Source organism: Impatiens glandulifera, chromosome 1 (assembly GCF_907164915.1).
Source record: "Impatiens glandulifera chromosome 1, dImpGla2.1, whole genome shotgun sequence".
NCBI lineage: Eukaryota > Viridiplantae > Streptophyta > Magnoliopsida > Ericales > Balsaminaceae > Impatiens > Impatiens glandulifera.
The window spans coordinates 100,986,463-100,996,495 of NC_061862.1; the positions used below are offsets into that span (position 1 = coordinate 100,986,463).

At 29.7% G+C, this 10,033-nt stretch overlaps 1 protein-coding gene across 1 annotated transcript; it reads left to right on the forward strand.

Annotated features, from left to right (window-relative positions):
* Window positions 1–970: 970 nt before the first annotated feature.
* Window positions 971–2,407, forward strand: LOC124938445 (WRKY transcription factor 22-like). Its single transcript, XM_047478890.1, has 3 exons — window positions 971–1,464; window positions 1,584–1,700; window positions 1,966–2,407. Exons 1-3 carry the CDS (start codon window positions 971–973, stop codon window positions 2,405–2,407), a joined length of 1,053 nt encoding a protein of 350 aa, XP_047334846.1.
* The last annotated feature ends 7,626 nt before the right edge of the window (window positions 2,408–10,033 follow it).

The following is a 10,033-nucleotide window of genomic DNA, read 5'->3' on the forward strand; positions in this document are numbered from 1 at the left end:
ATAATTTATTATAAAATATTATTTTTATTTATTTTATACTCGCAATCACAAATTTTATATCAAATGTAATTTTATTTTTTACTTTTAATAATTTAAAAAATGATGAGATCACGACCAAATTTTATTATTTTTTATTTTGTATAGGTAAGCCAGAAATAAATATAATGTTATTTAAATTTTTACTAAAATATTTTTTTATTATCTACTTTAATATTTTTTTAAAACAATTATGATTACTATAAATATCAATTTAATCATATATATATATATATATATATATATATATATATAATATTTTTAAATATATTTAATTTTATTAAAATAAAAAATATATTTTTTTGAAATAAAAGAAAACTAGCATGACAATCCGTAACTTCTCACATCAAAATAAAACATATATAATAAACAAAAGTTTTATTTTTATTCATAACCTAATATAAATTATTATTTTTCTTGGTTTTACACCTAATACACGTCTATATAATTCAATAATAAATTTGAGATGAGATTGTAATAAAAATATTTTAACTTTTTATTTAAATATTTAAAAAAAAAATTGTGATAAAGATGCAAATTAATTTAGGTAAAAAAACATTTTAAATACATAAAAAATTCATTTTTTATTTATATATTTTTTATTTGTTTTGTACCGTTATCATGAAATTTATAAATAAAATATTTTTTTAATTTTTACTTTTTACTTTAAAATTTGTAAAGATTACGATAAAATAAATTTTTTCAAAAAGTCTTTTATCCTATTCGTCCAAATACTGTAACGTCTGTACATACTTTATTAATAAGTTATTAAAAAATAATAAAATAAATCAAACTCATATTTTCTCTTTCTATCTCACTCCACTATAAATAATATTGTATTGTTTTAGTCTTCTTCATATTCTACTCTCTCAACATAAGTCAGCGCATTTGTCCCCCACACTTCTTACTTCCTTCTCTCTCTAAGAGAAAAACAATGGACGACGATTGGGGTCTCCATGCGATTGTCAGAAGCTGTAACACCTCAACCACCCCTGTTAATCCCACCACCACCACCCTCTCCTCCGGCGCCGGCACCGCCGCCCTCGCACCCTATTATCAGCCTTCCTACACTCCTTCTTACACTGCCGCCACTTATGTCTACCCATCCTCCGCCGGTTATGTCCATTCTAACTCCCCTGTCCCCCAAACTTATGTTCAACCTTCTTCATCCACCTTTCAAAACCCAGATGTCCAAAACCAGTTTCATCTTCAAAATGACATGAACTCTGGCTTGCTCTTTCCAGATCCATATCAGGATCTAATATTCAATCCCTACATCCCCAAATTCGAAACTTTATTATATCCTCAAGGCATACCCATTTCACCCCTGAGCGGTCTCCAAGAGCTGTCACCACCACAACTGCTGCTGCCACCGCAACCAACAGAGCTGATACAGGAGATTCATCCTAGTCCTAAGTCCAAAAAAGGGTAAAAAGAAATCCCCCAAAAGTGAAAAATGAGTTCTTTGATTATTATTCCTTGTTTGTTTTTGGCAAAGACTAATGTTTGGCAAATTACTTAAATAACCCTGTTTTCTTCTTCTCAAGCAAGAAGCACCTACAGAAGAAGAATGTCTGTCACGTGCCTGCTGATGGTTTATGCTCTGACATGTGGTGTTGGCGTAAATACGGCCAGAAACCCATCAAAGGGTCTCCATATCCGAGGTGGGTTTACTTTAATTTTGACCAATTTTCAAGATTTCTCACTTACTTTTAAGAATTTAATGTTTTAAGTTGGAAAGCTTATGTTAGATTGTCTTCTCCCTTACTTCTTAGACATGTTTTTAGACATGCATGATACAATTGTTTTATCTAATGTTAAATTCTCTAATTTAAAATGGTAATGGTAGACACCAGGAGAATAAACCCTTAAAGGGTTTATTGTTCTTGGATTAGATTTTCTGAATTTATTGTGCTTTTGAATTTACAGGGGATATTATAGGTGTAGCACACTGAAGCATTGTATGGCCCGGAAACATGTGGAGCGGAATAAATCCAATCCGAATACGTTTATCCTTACCTACACTGGAGAACACTGTCATCCGATGCCTATGTACCGGAATTCTCTAGCCGGATGTACTCGTCCGAAACCATATACTTATGCCATATCAAACAAGCCTCATTACTCATCGGAATCCTCGTCTGTGAGTTTCTCTCCGGCAGCAACTCCGGTGGATCAGAGATTGGTGGATCATAGATTGGAGGATATGTTGAATGATGAGTTTGATCATCTGGATGGTAGTTGTATGGAATTGTCCGATGATTTCTTTGAGGGTTTGGAAGAGATCACCGGAGCGATGGCTGGAGAGGCGTGTCCCCCGTTTCCATGGCCGATCAATGATGTAACAACCACAGACGCCGGCAACAGATGAAAAAAAGAGAATCTTTTCAATTATCATGTTTTCAATAGTAGATTAGTCATAGCCATAGCCAAAGAATAACAGAGTCTTGTAGATGATCAAAAAAAAGTTGTTTTTTTTATTCCCTTGTTTCTAAATGGATAGTTATAATATCATAATCATTATCATCATTTTAATTTAGTTTGTTGTGGGGTTCTTTTAAAAAGTATTATAAAATTATCATCTTAAATTAAATTATTAAAATTTTTATTGGTATATACAAATAACATAAAATTATTATAAATTGATAAATAAATAAATTAAAATAATCAATAAGATAATATATTTTTAAATAATCAATATTAAACAAGTTCAATTAGAGAGCTATTCGATTTTAATCATACTCCATCTAAGTTTGTTTTGTACTTGTCAAACTCATTTTTTCTTATAAAAATAGTATATCCTTACTCACTCTATATCTGTTAATTTTTATTATTATTAAATTTCTTTATATTTTAATTAATTGATATATTATATAACAAAATATATTTTAAAAAATTAAAATATATATTTAGATAAATGATTTAAAATAAATTATGTATAAATTATATATTTTAAAATAATTTATTTATTTAGAATTTATAAACATTAATGTATCTCCGAAAACTCCTTTGTCCCGAAAAAACTAGAATTTCGAAAAATTTTAAGATCGATTTGCGTGTTAAAAAAATCATTTTTTTAATAAAAATTTATTTTAAAAGATTTATAAAAATACGTCTCTACATTTAAAAATTAATTACAATAATAATAATTAATTTTTGATCAAATTTAAATAATCTTTAAAATTTAGGATAATCAAATTATCGTTTAATTAAAAGAAATATGAATTTTAAATTAATTAAATATAATTAATTTACAAGATTATTATTGGATAAAAGAGTCGTTAATTGATTTTTAATTTAAAATCAATAAAAATATTTTGTATACGTATACAAACACATACTTGACTAGAGTTTTTTTTTTTTTTTTAAATTCGGTGTTTGGTGATACTCGAGAAATAAATTTCGCACTATATCCTCCGTACCCGTTAAAAAACTGTCTCTAATTTATAAAATCTTGACTTTTAAAAAAAATGTTTTATTACTTTTTTTAATAAATTATTTTTCAAGTCCTAGACATGCACAAGTTTTTCTTGCATTTAAAATTGTAGAATAATATTTAAATGATGTTACCTGCGACTGATGTCGACGATTGTTGAGGAAAATACCTTAAAAATATTAGTTTAAGGCATTAGGATTTAAGAATAAATCTCAAACAGATCTTTATAAAAATATCTTTTGTGAATATATTCTAAAAAATATTTTGAAATTGTTTTCCATGTTTTTGGATTTTTAAAAAATGGTTTGGGGCTTAAAATTAAAAAATAAAATTTTAAATTTTAAAATCCCAACCAAACAGGCCTCAAGATTAGTCATCTCGGTCGAGGGTGTCGATCCCATGGTCTTAGGCTAAAACCCCTCGATCCGGTGTCGAGATCTCTCGGTCGGGTGTGAAGAACTCTTGATCGAGGTGCGGGGACTCTCGGTCCTAAACTAAGAGTTCTCGATCGAGGTGCGAAAAGCTTTCGTGTCCTAGGCTAGGTTTCCTCGGTCGAGGCGCAGGAAGTTCTCGGTCTTGGGCTAGGTTTCCACAATTGGGACTAGATTTCCTTAGACAAGATGTGGGGCGCTCTTGATCATGAGCTAGAAATTCTTGGTCGGGTGTGAGATTCCTTGGTCGGGTGTAGGGGAGGGTTGATTTTCTCTATCGGAAATCAAACTCAAGTCAAGCTCTTGGTTGGTCGGCAAGAACATCGAACTACAAGTTTGATGATTTCTAGTGGTCCCCTAATCCTTCGATCCAAAGGTATGGGGAGCTTCGTCTTGTCCAAAGGATAATTTATAACATCATCCTGATTCATCATTTGATCGGATGGTGTTCCATTCAAATTAAACAATTTTGAAGTGAAAAATGTGTTTTCGTTTATTAAGGTTTAATAAAGCGTAAGGAGCTTGCCAATAAATTCCTTATACTTCATATGATTGAATAAAACTAAAACATGAACACTGGTTGTTTATTTCGACCAATTTAAGAACTAAAATTTCTATTCTTATAAAAAAATTAGTTTTTGATCAAACATGATCGAGATTACTTGTAATTGATCAGGATGTGCTCTTAACATTCTTATAAACGTTTTAGAAAGGTTTTTGGGTTAATCTTCTTGAATTATAACTCAAGAATAGAAACCCAATTTTGAAAAATTTTAAAATCAAATTTTGTTATTATTGATTTGGATCGATTAATTAAAATTAGTTTCGGTAGAAATCTTATAAACGATCTTAGGATTGTTTTTCAATACAAAATTGAACAATTAGAAAGTATATAAAATTGGTCGAACTAAAATGTAATTTTTTTAATTTAAACATGTAAATCAAATTACAGTATGATTAAAAGCTTACCGTAAGTTGGAGAACTCTCCTGAACTCTTTTAGAATCTTTATGAATGCCCAAATCCGAGCTTTATACAAAGATCTAAAATTTTCAAGAAAAAATCGAACATATTATAGGCAAATTTCGTATGAGATTGATTGAAGGCTTGTGATTGGGATCCCTGCCTTCAGTTTGCCTAAAGGAAGCTATTTATAGCCTCACAAGGTCGGATGATCGACTACGTGGATCGAATTTCAGACAAAACTCCATAAATAATTTTTGTCTGTTATTCACCCAGTTGATCAATATAGGCAATGATGAAGCGATTGTAGGTGAAATGATCACCATGTTAGGGCGATCATTTTAGATTTTGAATCACCTAACTTGGTAGACTAACACCGAAGTTCTATTTTTGAGAAATCAAAGATTTCGTCTATTCATCGTGTCGTTCGTTGCGAGGAAGAAGACTAAACGGAGTAGAAACGATATTTTTTTGCTTCTTCTATGTTTTAGAACTAAGGAAGTCTTAAACAACGACGTAGACTCAAGGGATTGTGCCTACCAGACCAGTCAAGACGACAGGAAGGTGGGACGCTATCTAGCCTCTTGGCCGATTACAACGACACGCTTACTAACAGGGATTCTAGATCCTAGACGGCCCCCTTGTAGAAATATTTTTAGCCGAGGTTGGTCCGGCCTTCGCAGGATCGTAACCATGTTTACATTTAAATAGTCGGTCTGGTGATCGACAATCTCTTCAATGACTGCAGAAGACTTGTGTGACGTCTTCTCTGCTCCATCGGGAGCCTGGCCCCTGGCCAAAGCACAGACACCTTGGTGTTCCGTTTGTGTTGGGCGTTCCGTTCACGTCTGGGCTAACGTCGTTCATGTGCGCGTTAATTATTCCGTTGATTTACAAACGCGCGTCTCTTCTGTTGCACCGGGCCACTCGACTGACTATTGGGCGTTGGATGAAGCATGTGCGTCATCCGATGGTCGAGGGGTATACTGCACTTGTTTCTTTTAATTCTGACGGCAACAAATCACCTTTTTCAGCCTTAGGACTTGTTTGAAATTTATTTTTCTTTTATCCTTTTGACTTTCTTTTCAACATGTAAAATATATAAAATATTTTAAATAGACATAACATTTATTTTGCCTATTTATTTTATTTTTTGGTATATTTTTGGGTTTTAATAAATAATTTATTTTGGGATAAAATGAATACAACATTTATCCTAAATTATTTATTTTAATGTTTTTTGACCCCTTTAAAATTAATTTGAGATAAAATGAATGCAACATTTATGTCAAATTATTTTATTTATTTATTTTTTACATTATTTTAATTAATTGGGGTTTAATTATTATAATAATTATTCTAATTAATCATTTAATCATGTTTTGGCCTTAATTTTAGTTATTTTGGTTTCTTTTATTTAAAATAATTATTTTAAAATTTATAGATTGTGTAGGTAAAATTGAGTTCTTACCATTAATAAATTGGATGTATTTTTGAAAATTCCAAATTTATATTTAGATATTGATTTATGTATAAATTATATATTTTAAAAAAATATTTATTAATTTAAAATTTAAAATTAAAAAACTAAAAAAAATATTAATATATGAAATTTGATAAGTTACTTTACATTTTTTTATTAGATTTTATTAAAGAATTAATAATTTTAAATATAAATATATAAATTAATTTATTAATTATAATTTATAGAAATTAATATTAAAAAATTCTTATTAAATTAATCTAAATTATAAATTAATATATATTCTTTAAAATATATAATTTTTGAAAATTTATTTAAATCACATAATTAAATATATAATTTAAGATTTAATAAGATACATAAATTTAAATTGATTATATAATGTGCTATTTAATTAAAATATTAATTTAATTAATAATAATAAATTAACTATATCATGAAATCTCTATATAGAATCACTCTTTTTATGCAAAATATTGTAATAATTTTTTTTACTCATAGTATATTATCATGTTTTCAATTTCCACCTTAATACTTAATTGTTATCACAGTAGAGTAAGCATGAAAATTTTAATTCAAAATAACAAAAAAGAAAAAATTAAAACTAAATTAGGGCTACGGTGATAATTAAATCCTAAATAGAAAAATTAAATAAAAATAAAACATAATTTAAATTTAAAATATTATATTTATTTTACCAAAATAAACCAAAAAAAGTTGAAATAATTTAGTGTGACTTTAAACATAAATTATAAATTAGGTATAATTTATGACTTAAAACAATTAAATAAATACCTAAAATACCAAAAAATACTTAAAAACAAAATAAATGAACATAATTTTTGTTAAGTTGTTAAAAATATTTTTGGATATTAATTTGGTGAAGAAAAACGTAAAATTGTTAAATATTCGATTTTGAATAACTATTTTATTAAAAATATAAACTAATAATCCTGTGTGACAAAAATTATATTCAAATTTTGTAGTAGGATTCGTGGCCGTCAGATCAGCGTTGGATTTTCATCCAGCGCTCAGGAACACGTCGCGTAGCGAGTTGTAACCATAACAACGTGCGCCCGAGTCCACACTAAATCAACTAACAGGACGCTAACCCCGTTAACCTAGACTCCTGATCGCTGACGGATCACCAATAGAACGCAATAGCGCGTTTCATTTTAAACGAAACGACGTCGTTTCGTTCGTCTTTCCTAATTGACTAGGCGAACGCCGGAGGCTCGTAATCGACGCCGACGATTATTCCAGAAAGCTTATCTCCTCCGTTTCTCAACCTTATGCCTCAATTCTTTCACCAACGTGCACGTCTCTACCTTGCCATCATTTCTCCTAAGATTAGAAGTCAAAACCTATACTGTATCTAGGCTGTTGAGGACAAAACATAACTAAGAAAAAGTGATTTCAGAAGCCAAAATTGAAGTTGAATTCGGTTATGGAATCAATTAGCTTAGGTATAAATAGTCTTTGTGTTCTTCTTCCAATCCATCAAACAAAATCTGAACATTACAGTTTGATTGAAGATCTGCAAAGAACTTCGGCGACTGATTTTTTGGAAAAAGTACTCCGACAACATAGGTTTTGATTCAGGGCTTGAGAAAGCTTCCTACACATCATTGAATTGTTCTCCAATCACTAGTAAGTTTATAGACTTATTGTAATTCAACTTAGGATTCAAAATTGGATTTTTCCAAGTTTGATCGGGTTGATCTTATTTAAGGTTCAATTTTATGTTTTCTTTAGTTGAAATCATTCCCTAGATGAAATATAAGCTTTCCGTCGAAAGAGATTTCATCAATTTAACCTCAATCGAAAACCCAAATTTGATTTGAAAATATGAAAAATTTGAATTTTATGTTCTTGAGCTTTTATGCTGGAATTTTAATTCAATTAGCTGCCTAACATGTTTGTAAATATGTTAGGATGATTTCCAAATCATAAATTCAACATCACGATCATTTTTGATCAAACTGAATTTAAAAAAAAAAATTTGAATTTCAGTTTTAAAAGTTATTATAGAGCTTGATTGATGTTTTTGTTTTGATTGTGTTCGAATATAAACATCATTTCTAAGTTGTTGGAACAAGAATTAGTCCATGAGATGACCTAAATCAAAAGTTCCCAATTTTTGCCCTAGAAAACGGGTTGACAAAATTGATCCTTGTAGAGCTCGATTGATCGGGTTTAGGGTTAGATATTATGATCCCTACATCCATATGAGTTATTTGCAACTTATAGATCATGTATACATGATCTGTATCAAAAGTTACAAACATGCAATCTTCATACCTAATGAAGAACACTCGGTCCTCATGAACCGAGTCCTGTAGGACCAAAGACCGAGAACTCTTGGTCCTAGCGAGATCAAGGATCGAGAAAAATGACCTAGGACTGAGACCAATGACTGGTGTTCTTGAATTAGGACCGAGCCCGAGGACCGATGTTCTTGAGCAATGATTGCTATCTCTAACATAAGATTTTAACATAGGACCAAGAGGTTTGACCTATGATCGAGAAATCTAGGTTTAGGACTGAGACTCCCAGACCTATGACTGAACAATCTAAGCTCTAGAGCTAATCTTCTGAATCCTAGGGCCGATCCCTCCACTCCCTTGATCGAGTGTCCCGAACCCTGATCCAAACCACCCTCGATCTAGACCGAGCCCATCTGAGTCCAGACCAGTAAAAACAGACTAAATCCCTAAGACTCCGGTCTTAAGTCCCGTTGGTTCCATTTTTCAAAATCTAAAATTATTTTGTAATTTTTGAACCCCAATCCATTTTCAAATAATCCCAAAAGGTTAGAAAATGATTTTTAATATTTTTGGGATATTATCCAAACAAATATTTTGACTAAGGTCCTATTTGGAATTTATTTTTAAATTTTAATACTTTTTTAATATTTTTTAGATATTATACTCAATCTTATATAAACGCAATCGCAGCTACGTCATTCTAAATAATTTTATACAATTTTTTACGTAATCTAAATCTATCCTTGTTTAGGACCCCCGGATTACTAATTAAATGAAATAAATATTATAAATAAATATTTTGATAGCTAGACTTTTAAAAAATTAAACCGTTATTCGACGGGCACGAATGACATAGCGCAAAAGGCTTTTCTGAGCGTAACCAAATAACGAACCCCTTATGTAAACTTTGATATAAAGTACGTTTTATACACGTACATTTTACTATATTTTTCTAAAATCATTTTGCGACTTTATTTTCAAATAAATAATCTTCTCTTAAATTAATTTCAAAATCAAATTATTATTTGTTTACCACATATATATATCCCCGTATTATAGAAATTTGAATAAAATTAATATTTATATATAATTAATTTTAAAAACAGAAATATTTTAAAATAATATTTTCTTTTTTAAAAATATGTCGAACACGCAAATTCACCCATGCTAACTACGGACTAAAGGGACTTCCCAAGAGTTGCAAGTAGAATTATGGTAACTTTCAACATTCATACTAAAATAAATAAATATTATATTATATTATATTATATTATATTATAATGTAACTTTCTAACTCAATTTCCAATAAGTTACCCAAACAAAATTATTTTAAAATAATTGACTGGTTATTAAAATAAGAAATGACAGAGAACAAGGCCTAACATTGATGATGATGTCTGTTTTTCTCTTCTTTAACC

Excerpts from the sequence above, each read along its gene's own strand:
- LOC124938445 (XM_047478890.1), top strand. The coding sequence starts at position 971 with ATGGACGACGATTGGGGTCTCCATGCGATTGTCAGAAGCTGTAACACC. Across the intron at positions 1,465-1,583 it reads AGTCCTAAGTCCAAAAAAGG|CAAGAAGCACCTACAGAAGA; the intron begins GTAAAAAGAAAT and ends CTTCTTCTCAAG. Across the intron at positions 1,701-1,965 it reads AAAGGGTCTCCATATCCGAG|GGGATATTATAGGTGTAGCA; the intron begins GTGGGTTTACTT and ends TTGAATTTACAG.